The sequence below is a fragment of the Trachypithecus francoisi genome, unplaced genomic scaffold (genome assembly GCF_009764315.1).
Source record: "Trachypithecus francoisi isolate TF-2019V2 unplaced genomic scaffold, Tfra_2.0 Lachesis_group15, whole genome shotgun sequence".
Taxonomy (NCBI): domain Eukaryota; kingdom Metazoa; phylum Chordata; class Mammalia; order Primates; family Cercopithecidae; genus Trachypithecus; species Trachypithecus francoisi.
The window spans coordinates 103,079,220-103,098,122 of record NW_022681460.1 but is presented as its reverse complement, the minus strand read 5'-3'; the positions used below and the strand labels follow the sequence as shown (position 1 = coordinate 103,098,122).

Below are 18,903 nucleotides of genomic sequence, written 5' to 3'. Positions count from 1 at the left end.
TCCCAAGAATTAGTGTTACCATCTATCTCAGTAGGACACCAACTTAAAAGTGATTTTTGTGTTAGAGGTGATAGGTTTGTCTTACTAATTTTGTTCACAGGATGGGGTCAGGCTGCTTGACCTCAAAGCATGAATTCCAATATCCTATCTTCTATTAATCTTATTGGTGAGTCCCTGGTCAACTTTCAAAACACAGCAGGCTGGCTGGGCGCAGTGGCTCACGCCTGTAATCTCAGCACTTTGGGAGGCCGAGGCGTGGTGGGCAGGGGGAACACTTGAGGCCAGGAGTTCGAGACCAGCCTGGACAACATGGTGAAACCCCGTCTCTACTAAAAATACAAAACAATCAGCTAGGCCTGGTGGTGGGCGCCTATAATTCCAGCTACTCAGGAGGCTGAGGCAGGACAATCACTTGAATCCCAGAGGTGGAAGTTGCAGTGAGCCGAGATCGTGCCACTGCACCCCAGCCTGGGTGACAGAGCAAAACTCTATCTCCAAACAAAATAAAAGATAGCAGGCCAACTTTCTTCTCTGGGAAGCCTTTCCTCATATTCCCCAAGGAATTAAGCTAATCTTTACCGCTCAGAAGCTACCTAGATGTAAACGTATCCAGCTTTATCCATTTCTCAATATCCAAGGTCCAGTAAAGTAAACAACTTTACATCTGGCATCAAAATCTAACTTGATTAGTTGTCATACCTTAGAACAGAACTTTAAAAAATTCTGTTAAGCACACCAGTCACTTACTCTGTCATTCTCCCAGGGAGGTTAGTTAATAACAGGGAAAGCTGTGTGATCTCTTGTCTGGAAAGCTATGTGCTGTGAATGAGCACATAAACCATGACTTCCACAGTAACTGTGCTCCGGTCAAAGTAAATATAAGATATTCTAAAATGTATCATCAGGAGATCAAACATAAAAAGGACCTTACAAATACTCCTTATCCAGTAAGCACTTGTACCAGCTTGAAGACCTTGTATGAGGTGCCTGTTGTGGTTATGATATATAAGTGGCTTATAATATTTCCATTCCCCTTCTGTACACTAAGATGGGTTAACTGGCATGTCACCAATAATCAGGACAAAAGGCACATTCCAATTTCATTTAGACATTAAAACCCACTATCACAACGACAATAATTTGTTTACCTGGGCATCAAATGTGCGTCCAGAATGACAAAGATTATTAGGATCACAAAGTATAAATCCTGGAAGAATCTCCTCTTCTTCAATTCCTTTCAGTCTGATTTTGAGGTTTTCACCTGGGGCTACAGTATCCGTTTCTACATCATCGGAAAGTATTCCAAGAACTTCCACGTTGTGCTTTAAAATAAAACAAGATTGGAGGTTTTCTGACATAGTCACTGCATTATGGAACATAAAATGATCTGAATGTCTGCTCAATAAAGAGTTGCAAGATTTGACTGTAAACACTTATTGTATCTGTATGACATAAAATCTTAGCCTAGATATGATCGGTGAAAATCATATCCTAGAAGTATAACTGCCAATTAAAGTATTAACTTGTCACCTTTTAAATATCACATTCTAATCATTTCCAAATAGAACACGGTATACACTAGCATTTGCCTTTTTTACTTTTTCAAAATCAAAAACAGTATTTGGATTTCAGTTTCATGGATATAATTTTTATTACTATGGAATTCTATGAAGGATTTAATAAACCTGTCTTCCATTACCTATCAATCTCCAAATATCGGAATTGTGCACTACTTAAAAGTTATTTAACTAAGCTTTAAAAGTCTATCACCTATTTAATGAATACATAATTTCCTTTTAGTGTGATCAAATGCTCTGGAATTAGATAGTGATGATAGCATTGGTTTTTTTTTTTGTTTTTTTTTTGTTTTTTTTTTGAGATGGACTTTTGCTCTTGTTGCCCAGGCTGGAGTGCAGTGGTGTGATCTTGACTCACTGCAACTTCTGCCTCCTGGGTTCAAGCCATTCTCCTGCCTCAGCCTCCCAAGTAGCTGGGATTACAGGCACCCGCCACCACGCCTGGCTAATTTTTTGTATTTTTAGTAGTGACGAGGTTTCACCATGTTGGCCAGGCAGGTCTCAAACTCCTGACCTCAGGTGATCCACCTACCTTTGCCTCCCAAAGTGCGCAGATTACAGGCGTGAGCAACTGTGCCCAGCCTAAACTCTTTTTTTCTAACAAAATAGTCCATAGAGCTGGGTAGTCCACATGCCCTTAGCCCAGCTACTTGGAAGGTTGAGGCATGAGGATTGCCTGAGCCCAGGAGTTTAAGGCTGCAGTGAGCTACGATCCCACCACTGCACTGTAGCCTGAGTGACACAGCGAAACCCTGTCTTAAAAAAAAAAAAAAGTTTTTGGCCGGGTGCGGTGGCTCAAGCCTGTAATCCCAGCACTTTGGGAGGCCGAGACGGGCGGATCACGAGGTCAGGAGATCGAGACCATCCTGGCTAACACGGTGAAACCCCGTCTCTACTAAAAATACAAAAAAACTAGCCGGGCGAGGTGGCAGGCGCCTGTAGTCCCAGCTACTTGGGAGGCTGAGGCAGGAGAATGGCGTAAACCCGGGAGGCGGAGCTTGCAGTGAGCTGAGATCCGGCCACTGCACTCCAGTCCGGGCGACAAAGCGAGACTCCACCTCAAAAAAAAAAAAAAAAAAAAAAAAAAAAAGTTTTTAATGTAAAAATAAAATAGTTATGGAAGCCTCCAGTTCTGATGCCAGTATTGCTCCTCAGTACTTCCAATGCTGGCTGTGGCAGTAAGGTGAAGCAAAAGAACAAGTGATGTGAGAGGAGATACACATGAAATTTACCATCAGTGACATTTACTACATTAACAATGCTATGCATGCAGGCCGGGTGCAGTGGCTCACGCCTCAGCACTTTGGGAGGCTGAGGCAGGTGGATCACATGAAGTCAGGAGTTTGAGACCAGCCTGGCCAACATGGTGAAACCCTGTCTCTACTAAAAATACAAAAGAAAAAAAGCAATTAGCCGGGCATGGTGGCAGGTGCCTGTAATCCCAGCTACTCGGGAGGACTGGGCAGGAGAATCACTTGAACCCAGGACGCAGAGGATGCAGTGAGCCGAGATCGTGTCACTGTACTCCAGCCTGGGCAACAAGAGCGAAACTCCATCTCCAGGGGAAAAAAAGGGGGGGAGAGGGTGCCAGGCGTGGTGGCTCACACCTGTAATCCCAGCCCTTTGGGGGCCGAGGCAGGTGGACCATGATGTCAAGAGTTCAAGGCCAGCCTTGCCAAGATGGTGAAATCCTGTCTCTACTAAAAATACAACAATTAGCTAGGCGCGGTGGCAGGCACCTGTAATCCCAGCTACTTGGGAGGCCGAGGCAGAGAACTGCTTGAACCCTGGAGGTGGAGGTTGCAGTGAGCCGTGATAGCGCCAGTGTACTCCAGCCTGGGACACAGTAGGAGACTCCGTCTCAAAAAAAAAAACAAAAAAAAAAAAAGGAAAGAAAGAAACAAGAGTTTAGAAGTCACTCACCTAAAAAACAATCTGTATTGGCTGGGCGCAGTGGCTCACGCCTGTAATCCCAGCACTTTGGGAGGCCGAGGCAGGTGGATCATGAGGTCATAAGTACAAGACCAGCCTGGCCAACATGGTGAAACCCCATCTCTACTAAAAATACAAAAATGAGCTAGGCATGGTGGCACGTTCCTGTAATCCCAGCTACTCGGGAGGCTGAGGCAGGAGCATTGCTTGAACTGGGACCTGGGAGGTGGAGGTTGCAGTGAGCCGAGACCGCGCCACTACACTCCAGCCTGGGATACAGAGTGAGACTCCGTCTCAAAACAAACAAACAAACAAAAAAACAAAAAAAACACTATCTGTATCTCAGAACAGTTTCATAAAATATTAAAGTAAAAAACCAATTTTTAATTTAACCCATTAATTACTTACTGTGGTAAAATACATGTAACAAAATTTACCATCATAACCATTTTAGGTGTACATTTCAATAGTATTAAATACATTAAAATATTGTAGAACTAATATTCAGAACTCTAAAATCTTGTTATCTTGCAAAACTGAAACTCCCCATTTCCCCAAACCCTGGCAACCACCATCCTACTTTCAGTTGACAAATGTGACTATTCGAGGTACCTCATTTAAGTAGAATCATACGGTATTTGTCTTTTTGTGACTGGTTTATTTCACATAGCATAATGTCCTCAAGGTTCATTCATGTTGTGGCCTATGTCAGAACTTCCTTTTGAAGGCTGTACAATATTCTATTACATACATGTAACAAGCTTGCTTTATCCATTCATCCTTTATGGACACCAGGGCTGCTTCCACCTTCTGGCTAATGTGAATAATGCATCTATGAACATGTTTATACAGATATCTGAGACTCTGCTTTCAACTCTTTTGAGTATATACTCAGAAATGGTATTGCTGGATTATGTGGGAAATCTATGTTTAATTTTTTGAGGAATTGCTATTATTTTTTCACAGCACTTGGCACAATTTTACATAACCAACAGTGCACAAGGGTTCCAAATTCTCCACATCCTTGCCAACACATGTTACTTTGTTTTCCAAAAAAAGTTTTTAACTGAGATGGGATCTTATACATAGTGAGAGACCTGGCCTGGTCTCAAAACTCAAGTGATCCTCCTGCCTCAGCTTCTCCCAAAGTGCAGGGATGACAGGCGTAAGCCACCATGTCCAGCCCTGTGGATGTGATTTCTATTTCCCTAATGGTTAGTGGTGCTAAGCATCTTTTCATGTATGTTTTGGCTGTTTGTACATCTTCTTTGGAAAAATGTCTATTGCAGTCCTTTGCCCATTTTTGAATTGGGTTGTTTAGTTTTTTTGTTGACTTGTAGGAGTTCTTCATATATGCTAGATATTAACCCCATATTTAGATATATGATTGGCAAATGTTTTCTCTCATTCCATAGGTTGCCAACCCCATGAATTTTTTATTGTAAAAGTCTTGCCACTTTTTTATTTATATTTGAGACAGAGTCTCGCACTGTTGCCTGTGCTGGTGTGCAGTGGTGTGATCTTGGCTCGCTGTAACCTCCACCTCCCGGGTTCAAGCGATTCTCCTGTCTCAGCCTCCTGGGTAGCTAGGATTACAGGCACCCGCTGACACACTTGGCTAATTTTTTGTATTTTTAGTAGAGACGGGGTTTCACTATGTTGGCCAAGCTGGTCTCGAACTCCTGACCTCGTGATCCACCCACCTCAGCCTCCCAAAGTGCTGGGATTACATGCGTGGCCCACTGTGCCGGCCGCCTCTATGTCTTTTAAACTATTCTAGCTCTGTTCCACTGAGATTCAGGAGGACTAAACTGAAGTGAGTTTTGTTTTTTTTTTTGAGACGGAGTCTCGCTTTGTCGCCCAGGCTGGAGTGCAGTGGCACCATCTCGGCTCACTGCAAGCTCTGCCTCCTGGGTTCATGCCATTTTCCTGCCTCAGCCTCCGAGTAGCTGGGACTACAGGCACGCACCACCACGCCTGGCTAATTTTTTTGTATTTTTAGTAGAGACGGGGTTTCACCGTGTTAGCCAGGGTGGTCTTGATCTCCTGACCTCGTGATCCGCCCTCCTCGGCCTCCCAAAGTGCTGGGATTACAGGCGTGAGCCACTGCGCCCGGCTGAAGTGAGTTTTTGAGACTTGCTCAACTCTAGGACATTCTATACCTGCCTAGTGATTAGTATCAAGTGACGGCTTCCACAGAGAACAGCCACTTTCTCTATACTAGCTACTAAGGCCCCTCACTTGCAAGTCTGTCTGGGTACTAACTTCACTTATGTTTAGAGAATCATACTTTTTTCTATTCTGGTAAAATATAAATAATAACATTTAACTTTTAAACCATTTAGTTTGCAATTCAGTGCCATCTAGTGTATTTACCATGTTGTACAATCAATACCACTATCTACTTCTAAAACTTCATTGTCCCAAAAAGGAAATCCTATACCCATTAAGCAGTCACTCCCTACTTTCCCTCCTTCAGCCCCTTGCAACCACCAAGCTGCCTTACACCTCCATAGCTTTTTTTTTTTTTTGAGAAAAGGTCTTGCTCTGTTGCCCAGCCTGCAGTGCAGTGGTATGATCAGACATCATAAATCATAGCAGCCTTGACTTCCTGGGCTCAAGCAATCCTCCTGCCTCAACCTCCCAAATAGCTGGGACCACAGGCATGTATCACCACAGGTGGCTAATTTTATTTTTCATAGAGACAGAGTTTCCCTACGTTGCCCAGTGTGATCTCCAATTCCTGGGCTCAAGCTATCTGTCCACCTCAAACTCCCAAAGTGCTAGGTGTTAGCCACCATGCCTGGCTCATCTCCATAATTTTTGTGACAACTCTACAGACAAAATTGAGTAAGGGCTGGTTGTGGTGGCTCATGCCTGTAATCCCAGCACTTTGGGAGGCCCAGGCGGGCAAATCACAAGGTTAGGAGTTCGAGACCAGCCTGGCCAACATGGTGAAACCCTGTCTCTATTAAAACTACAAAAGTTAGCTGGATATGGTGATGCATGCCTATAATCCCAGCTACCCGGGAGGCGGAGGTTGCAGTAAGTAGAGAATGCACCACTGCACTCCAGCCTGGGCGACAGGGCTAGACTCCGTCTCAAAACAACAACAACAACAACTAAGAACTCAACCTGAGAATTATTTTCATTCAGATGTTAGCCTTCAAGTTGCAAAGATAATAGGAAAAAGCAGGCTTTAAAATAGAAACATTTTAGAAGAAACTAGGTATTCTTTTTTTTTTTTTTGAGGCAGAGTCTCGCTCTGTCGCCCGGACTGGAGTGCAGTGGCCGGATCTCAGCTCACTGCAAGCTCCGCCTCCCGGGTTTACGCCATTCTCCTGCCTCAGCCTCCCGAGTAGCTGGGACTACAGGCGCCCGCCGCCTCGCCCGGCTAGTTTTTGTATTTTTAGTAGAGACGGGGTTTCACCGTGTTCGCCAGGATGGTCTCGATCTCCTGACCTCGTGATCCGCCCGTCTCAGCCTCCCAAAGTGCTGGGATTACAGGCTTGAGCCACCGCGCCCGGCGAAACTAGGTATTCTAATCTCCAATGCACAAGGCATCAAAAAGCGAGATAATACAATTTGTAAGGTGCCAATTATGTCTAAATATTACATTTGATAATGGACTCTTTTTCTAATTTACTCTGCCTGGAGTTAGCATGGTAAATAAATTCTCACTGAAATCTAGCAAATCCCCATCTGAAGGTACTGATGACTCAAGTGTGTAGCCCAGCATAAGCAACATCTTTGGAGCTGTTAGAGAAGCCCTGCCTCAGGTTATCTGCAAACATCAGCAATTGAACAGTCAAAAATAACACAAAGGAGGTCAGGTATGGTGGCTCACGCCTGTAATCCTAGCACTTTGGGAGGCCAAGATGGGAGGATTGTTTGAGGCCAGGAGTTAGAGACTAGTCTGGTCAACATAGTGAGACCCCATCTCAATTTTTATTTAAAAAAAAAAAATTAGCCAGGCAGAGTGGCACATGCCTATAGTCCCAGCTACTTGGGAGGCTCAGGTGACAGGATTACTTGAAAGTTTGAGGCTGCAATAAGCTATGACTGCGCCACTGCACTCCTGCCTCAGTGACAGAATAAGACCCTATCTCTTTAAAAAAAAATCATTAAATAGATGGGAAACAGCATAACCGATTCTTACCTTATTTGGCATCATCACAAGCTGCTGGCCTTTACAAATAGATCCTGATTCCAGCTTTCCCAGGACCACAGTGCCCATATCCTGATGAAATGTAAAATAAAATCCAGTTTCCGACTTACTGGTGCTGTATAACAGCTCAATAGCCCAAAGTGAAATTCTATACTGCTTATTCATAAAGGAAAATCATTTGCTTAAGTAGAAGGCTTATCTTAAACTCAGTAACAAATACTCTATAATAATTTGTCATAAGCATTTGTATGATCACATTAATAATGCAGTATGCCTATGATTTAAAAAGAAAATATGGTGCAGGCTGGGTATGGTGGCTCATGCCTATAATCCCAACACTTTGGGAGGCAGAGAGGGGTGGACCACCTGAGGTCAGGAGTTAAGAGACCAGCCTGGCCAATATGGCGAAACCCCATCTCTACTAAAAATACAAAAATTAGCCAGGCATGGTGGAATGCCTGTAATCCCAGCTACTCAGGAGGCTGAAGCAGAAGAATCGCATGAACTTGGGAGGCAGAGGTTGCCATGAGCCAAGACTGAACCACTTGATTCCAGCTTGAGACAGAGCAAGACTCTGTCTCAAAAAACAGGCTGGGCTCGGTGGCTCACAAGGTCAGAAAATCGAGCCCATCCTGGCTAACACGGTGAAACCCCATCTCTACTAAAATACAAAAATTAGCTGGGTGTGATGGTGCATGCCTATAATCCCAGCTACTGGGAAGGCTGAGGCATGAGAATCGCTTGAACCCAGGAGGCAGAGGTTGCAGTGAGCTGAGATCGTGCCACTGCACACCAGCCTGGCGAAAGAGCGAGACCCCATCTAAAAAGAAAAAAAAAGAAAAAAAGGTGCAGAAAACAACAGAGAAATTCATGTTGGAAGATCTGAACTGATTGTACTAATTCAGGTTCTCCTGATCTCTAGGCCTGTTTCATCATATAAAAAATTGGGGCCGGGCGCGGTGGCTCAAGCCTGTCATCCCAGCACTTTGGGAGGCCGAGACGGGCGGATCACGAGGTCAGGAGATCGAGACCATCCTGGCTAACACGGTGAAACCCCGTCTCTACTAAAAATACAAAAACTAGCCGGGCGAGGTGGCGGGCGCCCGTAGTCCCAGCTACTCGGGAGGCTGAGGCAGGAGAATGGCGTAAATCCGGGAGGCGGAGCTTGCAGTGAGCTGAGATCTGGCCACTGCACTCCAGTCCGGGCGACAGAGCGAGACTCCGCCTCAAAAAAAAAAAAAAAAAAAAAAAAAAAATTGGAAAAAACAGTATTTGTTAAAGAAATTTAGAATGGAACTAATTAAAGAATGATGTATTTGAGGAGGGGAAAACACTACATATATTGCTACCGCAAAACTTAAAAAAAATTCAAGTTGGAACTCCAGTTAAAAACAAGGAAGTGTATTTTTTTAAGATGAACATCCAGTGCTGGTGAGGCTGTGGTAAAACGAATACTCATGCTGCCAGTGGTAACAGAAGTTAGCACAGTATTTTTGCGATGCTATTTATCAATATGCATCAACTTTAATGAGAAAATCCTTTGAGCCCAGCCGTTACATCTATGAGTTTATCACTGAGATATGATCCCTGGCTCATCTGGAAACAGCTAAAATAAACTAAACTTGTTGAATAAATTATGGTCTGTCTATACCACTAATATAAAGCCAGTAAGAAAAAGACATCAATGTTATGTTGTTAATAAAGTTTCTGGACCAGGCATGGTGGCTCATGCCTGTAATCCCAGCACTTTGGGAGGCCAAGGCAGGCAGATCACCTGAGCTTAGGAGTTCAAGACCAGCGTGGCCAACATTGTGAAACCCCATCTCTACTAAAAATACAAAAAACAATTAGCCGGATGCAGTGGCACATGTCTGTAGTCCCAGCTACTTAGGAGGCTGAGGCTGGAGAATCTCCTGAACCTGGAAGACAGAGATTGCAGTGAGCTGAGATCACACCGCTGCACTCTAGCCTGGGTGACAGAATGAGACTCCATCTCAAAAAAACAAAAAGAAGGCCAGGTGCAGTAACTCACATCTGTAATCCCCGCACGTTGGGAGGCCAAGGTGAATGGATCACAAGGTCAGGAGATTGAGACTATCCTGGCTAACACGGTGAAACCCTGTCTCTACTAACAATACAAAAAAAATTAGTTAGGCATGGTGGCGGGTACCTGCAGTCCCAGCTACTCAGGAGGCTGAGGCAGGGCAATGGCGTGAACCTGCAAGGCGGAGCTTGCAGTGAGCCCAGATTGCACCACTGCACTCCAGCCTGGAGAATAGAGTGTGAGACTCTTGTCTCAAAAAGAAAAGAAAAGAAAGAAAAAAAGTTTTCATAATTAGAAACAAAATGTACAACAATGATTTCACCTCCCAAGAAACCCAATTTCTTTAACATTTTGGGTACCTTGTACTTATCCACAATTGGCAGCCTGATTGGTCCATCAACTGATCTATTGAAGTTTGGCAAATTATCCAGATATGGAATAAATGGTAATCCACTGAGAACATAACAACAATATCCATTAAAGAAAGTCAACATAAATGTCAAAATGTTAAGTTACATGACTATAACTTTAAACAGGTTATAACAATATTTTCATTCTACTCATGTATTTTTCCCATTCAACCAATTTATTATCCATTTCATCTCATTTATTCCACAGAAAACTAAAAATATTACAAAACTGCTCAGTATAAGGCTTCCTCATAAACTTATTAAAATTTAGAAAAATATTTTATAGCAAATAACCTATATGTAATAAATTGACTATATTACTTAATTTTTGTCGACTTTTCCAGCTATGAAACCAAGATTCCATAAAATAATTTCCCCTTTAAACATACAGTATTGGCTGGGCGCAGTGGCTCATGCCTATAATCCCAGCACTTTGGGAGGCTGAAAAGCAGGTGCATCTCTTGAGCCCAGGAGTCCGAGACCAGCCTGGACAACATGGTGACTCCCCGTCTCTACTAAAAATGCAAAAATCAGCCAGGTGCGGTGGCATGCGCTTATAATCCCTACAACTTGGGAGGCTGAGGTGGGAGGATCTCTTGGGCTGGGAGGTAGAGGCTGCAGTGAGCTGAGATCATGCCACTGCACTCCAGCCTGGGCAACAGAGTGAAAGCCTGTTTCAAAAAAAACCAAACAACAACAACAAAAAAAAACAGAAACACAGAGTCCAAGAATAAACTCATATTTATGGTCATTTGATTTTCAATGAGGGAGCCAATTCAATTCAATGGAAAAAGAATAGTCTTTTCAACAAATTGTGTGTAAACAATTAATATACAAAAACAAAATGAACCTAGACATAGACCTTACATCTTACACAAAAGTTAACTCAAAATAAAATACACACCTAAATGTAAAAAACTTCAAAAATAAAACCTTTTGTGCTTCAAAGGACACCATCGAGAAGTGAAAAAAGGCAACCCATAAAGTGGGAGAAAATACTTGCTATAATCAGATTGCAGCGGATAAGGGACTGGTGGCCAGTATTAAAAAGAACTCTTAGGACTCAGCAACAAAATGACAACCCAGTTTAAAAATGGGCAAAGATCTAAGTATTTTTAAAACCAAGGTTACAGTTAATATTCTCTTAAACTACTTATAAAGATGTATGCTCAATAGCATATGTTAACATGTTACTCAGCGTATGTCTTTATAACTAATTTAACTAGTAACATCCTTTTCCTTTTTAAAAAAAGGAAAAAACAGTTACTTACATGTACCAAGGACAGAAATCCGACTGCTCTTTGAGATTTGCTCCAGTAAGTCCTGAGCAGGGCATAAAGTGAATGTCCTTTTTGGGATTGAAGCCAACTTTTTTCAAAAATGGCACTAGTTTCTCTTTACATTCTTCATATCTACAATTATAATATAACCAAAATAACTCAATTATAATGTAAACCAAGAACTCTAGTTTCCTAAGTAAACAGATTAAGGTTTAGAAAAGCCCTAGAGAAAAAGGCGTACAATAACAAAACCTAAATCCTTAGTCCCACTCACATAAAATACCAGACATCTATGCTCACCTCTCATTGCTCCAATTTACTGTTGGATCATCCATCTTATTAATCAGCACAATTAGGTGTTTTACACCTGCTGTCTTTGCCAACATTGCATGTTCTCTTGTCTGTCCTCCTTTTTCAAACCCAGTTTCAAACTCTCCTTTCCTGGCTGAGATTACCTAATTCCAAGAAAGGAAACCAGTTTACTCCTACACCTTCAGGCATACCCTTATGGCAGTAAAACATCTTTCCTTTCAGTTATATCACAAGTTTTTTTTGCAAGAAAATAGAAGCAAATGAGTTATGACGTACCTGCTTTTGAATGTCACAAATCAAACAATGTCTAAATGCTTCCAATCCCCCACATTCCCAAAATCTAGTATACCTGCATATTTTAAAATTCCAACATTTACTTTCTAGACCTTGTAACTACAAAAAAAAAAAAAAAAAAAAAGTGATCTACTGCCAGTACATTGTGAAAATTGCAAAACGACTGAAGACCATATGAAACAGATGGTTTCCTATTCATCTTTTACCCATGGTGCCTAACGGCGGACTTGGCATTTAATAGAGACTAAGATCTGACATGGTAACAGGTAACAGCAACAGGAGAGAAAAGGTAAAATATATTTTCAGAAGTAAATCAAATTTTGAAGATTTCTTGAAGAGATTAGTATGATGAAAACTGTGACCGTGTACATCATTATATTTCACCGCAACCTGAATTTGAGCTTTTAGAAGATAAATTCAAATTTAAAGACATAAGTGGGGCTACTAACAAATTAGACGCAATGGAAATGTCTTCTTACCAGCACAGCCAGGTCAGCTTGAGAGGCACCACCAATCATATTTGGGACAAAACTCTTGTGGCCAGGGGCATCTAGAATTGTGAAATGCTTCTTTTCGGTTTCAAAATAGGCACGACCCACTTCTACTGTTTTACCCTTGTCTCGTTCTTCCTGATTTGTGTCTAAGGCCCAAGACAAGTACCTGCAATAATTTTTAAAAAAAGAATAATATTCCTAAGAACATCAGAATTTTTAGGATATTCTTCACCATTAAAGATATAATTGACGACATCCAGCTTTATGTCCATCACACAACAACTAAATCATGAACAAGACTGGTGAAATTAAAACTGAGCTGGGCGCGGTGGCTGACACCTGCAATCCTAGCACTTCTGGAGGCCAAGACGGCGGATCACGAGGTCAGGGGTTTGAGACCAGCCTGAGCAACATGGTGACGCCACGTCTCTACTGAAAATACAAAAATTATCCGGGTGTAGAGGCGCCCACCTGTAATCCCACCTACTTAGGAGGCTGAGGCAGAAGAATCGCTTGAACTCAGGAGGCGGAGCTTGCAGTGAGCCAAGATCGTGCCACTGCACTCCAGCCTGGGCAACAGGGAGAGGCTCCATCTCAAATTAAAAGAAAAAAAAGTAAACGAAGAAATTGAAAGAATAGGGCTGGGCGCAGTGGCTCACGCCTGTAATCCCCGCACTTTGGGAGGGTGAGGCTGGCAGATAACCTGAGGTCAGGAGTTTGAGACCAGCCTGCCCAATATGACAAAACCTCATCTCTACTAAAAATACAAAAATTGGACAGAGTAGTGCATACCTATAGTCACAGCTATTTCAGAAGCTGAGGCAGGAGAATCGCTTGAAGCTGGGAAGTAGAGGTTGCAGTGAGCCGAGATTGTGCCACTGCACTTCAGGCTGGGCAACAGAGCGAGACTCTGTCTCAAAAAAAGGGGGAGCTGGGCACAATGGCTCACGCCTATAATCCCAGCACTTTGGGAGGCTGAGGCAGGCGGATCACCTGAGGTCAAGAGATCGAGACCATTCTGGCCAACGTGGTGAGACCCCGTCTCTACTAAAAATACAAAAATTAGCCGGGCATGGTGGCATGTGCCTGTAATCCCAGCTACTCGGGAGGCTGAGGCAGGAGAATCGCTTGAACCCAGGAGGTGGAGACTGCAGTGAGCTGAGATTACACCACTGTACTCCAGCCTGGTGACACAGTGAGACTGTCTCAAAAAAAAAGAAAACTGAAAAAATGTATTATTTTGATTCAAACCCTTGGAGCTTTTATATAAACACAGTCAATTATACAGTCTAGAACATTATTTTATGACAAGCTGACAACATACACATAAAAACAAAGTACAAATGCCAATATCACTGTGTGTTATGTGATAATGAGCTCCTTTATTCATTTTTATACTTACATGGCACAAAATACAACACAAATAATGGGTGTTTTGAGAGTCAAAGGGTTAATACAACTTTTTTGGATGGGCACGGTGACTCACACCTATAATCTCAGCACTCTGAGAGGCAAAGGCAGGTGGATCACGAGGTCAGGAGATCAAGACCATCCTAGCTAACACGGTGAAACCCTGTCTCTAGTAAAAATACAAAAAATTAGCCGGACGTGGTGGCGGGCACCTGTAGTCCGAGCTACTTAGGAGGCTGAGGCAGGAGAATGGTGTGAACCCGGGTGGCAGAGCTTGCAGTGAGCAGAGATGGAGCCACCACACTCCAGCCTGGGCGACAGAGCCCAGGCCATGCCTGGCCCTTTTTTTTTTTTTTGAGACGGAGTCTCACTGTGGCCCAGGCTGGAGTGCAGTGGCACCATCTCGGCTCACTGCATCCTCTGTTTCCCAGGTTTCAGCGATTCTCCTGCCTCAAGCTCCCAAGTAGCTGGGATTACAGGTGCCCACCACCACACCTTTCTAATTTTTGTAGGTTTTTTTTTTTTTTTTTTTGAGATGGAGTTTCGCTCTTGTTGCCCAGGCTGGAGTGCAATGGCCCAATCTCGGTTCACCGCAACCTCCACCTCCCGGGTTCAAGTGATGCTCCTGCCTCAGCTTCCCCAGTAGATGGGATTAGAGGCATGTGCCACCATGCCCCGCTAATTTTGTATTTTTAGTAAAGACAGGGTTTCTCCATGTTGGTCAGGCTGGTCTCGAACTCCTGACCTCAGGTGATCCGCCTGCCTCGGCCTCCCAAAGAGCTGGGATTATAGGCGTGAGCCACTGTGCCCAGCCACTTTTGTAGTTTTAGTAGAGACAAGGTTTCACCATGTTGGCCAGGGTGGTCTCGAACTCCCGACCTCAGATGATCTGCCTGCCTTGCCTCCCAAAGTGCTGAGATTACAGGCATGAGTCACCACACCTGGCCCAATAAAAGTTTTTTTTTTTTTTTTTTTTGACAGGGAGTCTTATTCTGTTGCCCAGGATGGAGTGCAGTGGCACGATCTCGGCTCACTGCAAGCTGCGCCTCCCAGGTTCACACCATTCTCTTGCCTCAGCCTCCTGAGTAGCTAGGACTACAGACGCCTGCCACCTCGCCCAGCTAAATTTTTGTATTTTTAGCAGAGAAGCGGTTTCACCGTGTTAGCCACGATGGTCTCGATCTCCTGACCTCGTGATCCGTCCGCCTCGGTCTCCCAAAGTGCTGGGATGACAGGCATAAACCACTGTCCCAGGCCTAAAACTTTTTAATAAAAAAAAAAATAAATGTCCTCAGATATTTTTGAAAAGTGAAAGCCACTAACGCACCATGTGGGAGCAATGGCTACTTGCTAAAAATTGCTTCAATATTACACTGCCAAGTCAAAATTTATATCAATTCAAACCATCCATAATAGTAAGCATTAATTTAGCTTACCTCATCATCTGTACTTCATAGCATGTCCTCAATTTTTTATAACACTGACTAGCATTTTTCCCGCTTATTATAGAGGAATATAATTTTTTTTTTTTAATGACCACCAAGGTCCCATTGAGATAAGGCTTGCTAACTTTTTAAAAATGAAAGTAGTAAGGTTAGAAAGCAGAAAAAAGTTGACTGTCTCACCATTCAAAGGCAACCACTGTCAATAATTCCACTCCATTTTATTTCCAGCATTTATTTACATAATGGTCCTATCTTAAGCACAGGGATGTGTCCTGCTTCCCCCCAAATGCCACCACAATGCAAGTTCTATTCATGGTTACTATAAATTATGTAAATGTAAGTTTTCAGTGGTTGCAGAATGACCCAATTAAATGGATGGTTTATAATATTTTCAACAAGTCTATCACCAGATGTATGGATTGTTTCCAGATTTCTCTGTGTAAGTTATTAAGTCATTAGGAACTCATCTACTGTGTATTATGAGGAGAGGGGAAATTTCCTTTGTTGTGATACCATTTTGTATTTTAACAGGCTCCAAGAGCACTAAGTGGGCATCGTTCCCTTAAAAGTAATGTATAATGTCATTCAAGTTTACTATACCAAGTCTCTCTGTTTTTCTCTTTAGCTTCTCTTTCATACTTCTCAAGTGTCCTTTTGTCAACCATTCCAGTCAAATACCTGAAAACATTTAAAGAGAAAAAGCAAACCATTATTCACAAATTACTCAGTGGAATTAGGAAAATGTGAAAATCGTCGAGGGGAATTTCAACTCCAGAAAATAGTTATTTTATGTGTGTGTGTCCATCTCAAAAAATATATATAAAAAATATATATTAAAAAAATACATATATATATATATATTTTTTGAGATGGAGTTTCGCTCTTGTCATCCAGCTGGAGTGCAATGGCACAATCTCGGCTCACTGCAACCTCTGTCTCCCAGGTTCAAGTGATTCTCCTGCCTGAGCCTCCCGAGTAGCTGGGATTACAGGCATCCACCACCACGCCCGGCTAATTTTTGTACTTGTAGTAGAGACAGGGTTTCACTACGGTGACCAGGCTGCTCTCAAACTCCTCACCTCAGGTGATCCACCCACCTCGGCCTCCCAAAGTGCTGGGATTACAGGCATGAGTCACTGCGCCTGGCCAGATTTTTTTTTTTTTTTTTTTTTTTGAGACAGGGTCTCGCTGTATCGCCTAGGGTAGAGTGCAGCGGCGTGGTCTCAGCTCACTGCAACCTCCTCCTCCTGGGTCCAAGCGATTCTCCTGCCTCAGTCTCTCAAGCAGCTGGGATTACAGGCATGTACCACCATGCCAGACTAAGTTTTTGTATTTTTAGTAGAGACTGGGTTTCACCATGTTGGTCAGGCTGGTCTCGAACTCCTGACCTCAAGTGATCTGCCCACCTCGGCATCCCAAAGTGCTGGGATTACAGATGTGAGAGCCACCACGCCTGGCTAGAAAATAGTTAAAGGTACCACTGGTGGATGCTAAAATTATGGAAAGTGTAAGTGGAAAAAGGATATTTACAGTCTCAAATTATCAGACAAAGTGGCCTGGTGTGGTAGTTCATGCCTATAATCCCAGCACTTTGGGAGGCCGAAGCAGGCGGATCACAAGGTCAGGAGTACAAGACCAGCCTGACCAACATAGTGAAACCTCCTCTCTACTAAAAATACAAAAAAATTAGCCAGACGTGGTGGTGCATGCCTATAGTCCCAGCCACTTGGGAGACTAAGGTAGGAGAACTGCTTGAACCCTGGAGGCAGAGGTTGCAATGAGCCAAGATCGCACCACTGCACTCCAACCTGGGCGATACAATGAGACTCAGTCCCAAAAAAAAAAACAGAAAAGGGAAAACAATAACCTTATAGTGGACAATCTTGACAGATGACACCTTAATCAAGTAATCATGACTAATTTCACCAGTAATAAAGAAGTTCTGGGCCGGGCGCGGTGGCTCAAGCCTGTAATCCCAGCACTTTGGGAGGCCGAGACGGGCGGATCACGAGGTCAGGAGATCGAGACCATCCTGGCTAATACGGCGAAACCCCGTCTCTACTAAAAAATACAAAAAACTAGCCGGGCGACGAGGCGGGCGCCTGTAGTCCCAGCTACTCGGGAGGCTGAGACAGGAGAATGGCGTGAACCCGGGAGGCGGAGCTTGCAGTGAGCTGAGAGCCGGCCACTGCACTCCAGCCTGGGCGGCAGAGCAAGACTCCGTCTCAAAAAAAAAAAAAAAAAAAAAAAAAGAAGTTCTGATGAATTACTATGGTTATAAGATGTTAACATCAGGACAGGATGAATGACGGGAACTTCCTGTACTGTTTTTGCAATCATTCCGTAAATGTAAAATTATTTCAGAATATAGAAGGTTTTTGTTTGTTTTGTTTTGTTTTTTAAAGTAAATATAAGGTGGGCATGGTGGTGCAGGCGTGTAGTCCCAGCTACTTGAGAAGCTGAGGTAGGAGGATCAGTTGAGCACAGGAGTTTGAAGCTATAGTGTGCTATGATCCCCCCTATAAATAGCCACTACGCTCCAGCCCGGGCAACACAACAAGACCCTGTCTCTTAAAATAAATATAGTTTTATTTTTATTTTTTATAGCAATGAGGGTCTCACTATATTGCCGTGGTTGTTCTTGAAGCCTGGGCTCAAATGATCCTTCCACCTTGGCCTCCCCAAAGTGCTAGGATTACAGGTATGAGCCACCATGCCTAGCCAAGTAAATTTAAAAATAAAATAACAAGTAAATGTAAATGTAGGTACTATAGAAAAGAGAAAAAATTGCAACAATGTTGTCTAGGCAAGTAAGTCTTATTACTTGTCAAAATGAGATAATAATTTTAAAATAGTTCGTTAGTAACGCATACTTCCCTTGACTCAATCCAATTCAAAGCCCTCCTTTCCCTATAGCTTTCATCTGTGTTCTCCACATAGACATCTATAGTGCAGTGCACATAAGCATTTGCATGTAGAAACCCAGTGTGATGCCACCAAAACTTACAGCCCACCAGCAAAAAATATACACTGTCCTGAAACATATTATCACATGGCTGTGACACTTCAACCACAGAGACCTGGTGAAGGATCCCTGTTTAACAGCCTGTCTTAGGGTCTCTGTTGTGGAAATGTTCAGAAGTAACTGGCAAGATTATCAATTACCATTAGCCAGGTGTGGTTAATCACACCTGTATCCCAGAACTTTGGGAGGCAGAGGAGGGCAGAACACTTGACCCCAAGAGGTCAAGACCAGCCTGGGCAATATGGAGAAACACCACCTCTACAAAAAACATAAAAATTAGCCAGGCCTGGGCATGGTCGCATGCACCTGTAATCCCACCTGCTTAGGAGGCTGAAGTGGAAGGACTGCTTGAGCCCAGGAGGTCGAAGCTGCAGTGAGCCAAAATCATGCCACTCACTGCATTCCAGCCTTGGTAACAGAATGAGACCCTATCTCAAAAAAAAAAAAAATTTAACTAGGCAAGATGATGGCAAGCCCTCTAGGTCCTCTGATGACACAGTTTGAAGAAATGG

General features: G+C 43.2%; 1 protein-coding gene and 1 long non-coding RNA gene across 8 annotated transcripts in view; one reads left to right on the top strand and one right to left on the bottom strand.

Annotated features, from left to right (window-relative positions):
- GSPT1 (G1 to S phase transition 1) overlaps positions 1–18,903 on the bottom strand; it is a 49,407-nt gene that overhangs the window by 8,326 nt on the left and 22,178 nt on the right. For all 7 annotated transcript variants that reach the window (XM_033236491.1, XM_033236487.1, XM_033236489.1 and 4 more), the window contains 7 exons: positions 15,967–16,044; positions 12,497–12,677; positions 11,712–11,866; positions 11,403–11,543; positions 10,081–10,174; positions 7,669–7,749; positions 1,149–1,322 (listed from right to left, as the gene is read on the bottom strand). In XM_033236491.1, coding sequence (XP_033092382.1) covers positions 1,149–1,322; positions 7,669–7,749; positions 10,081–10,174; positions 11,403–11,543; positions 11,712–11,866; positions 12,497–12,677; positions 15,967–16,044 — 904 coding nt within the window. The remainder of the gene's footprint in view (positions 1–1,148; positions 1,323–7,668; positions 7,750–10,080; positions 10,175–11,402; positions 11,544–11,711; positions 11,867–12,496; positions 12,678–15,966; positions 16,045–18,903) is intronic.
- The window catches only part of LOC117097952, a 41,584-nt gene that overhangs the window by 19,429 nt on the left and 3,252 nt on the right, over positions 1–18,903 (top strand). The gene's annotated exons all lie outside the window — the stretch shown is intronic.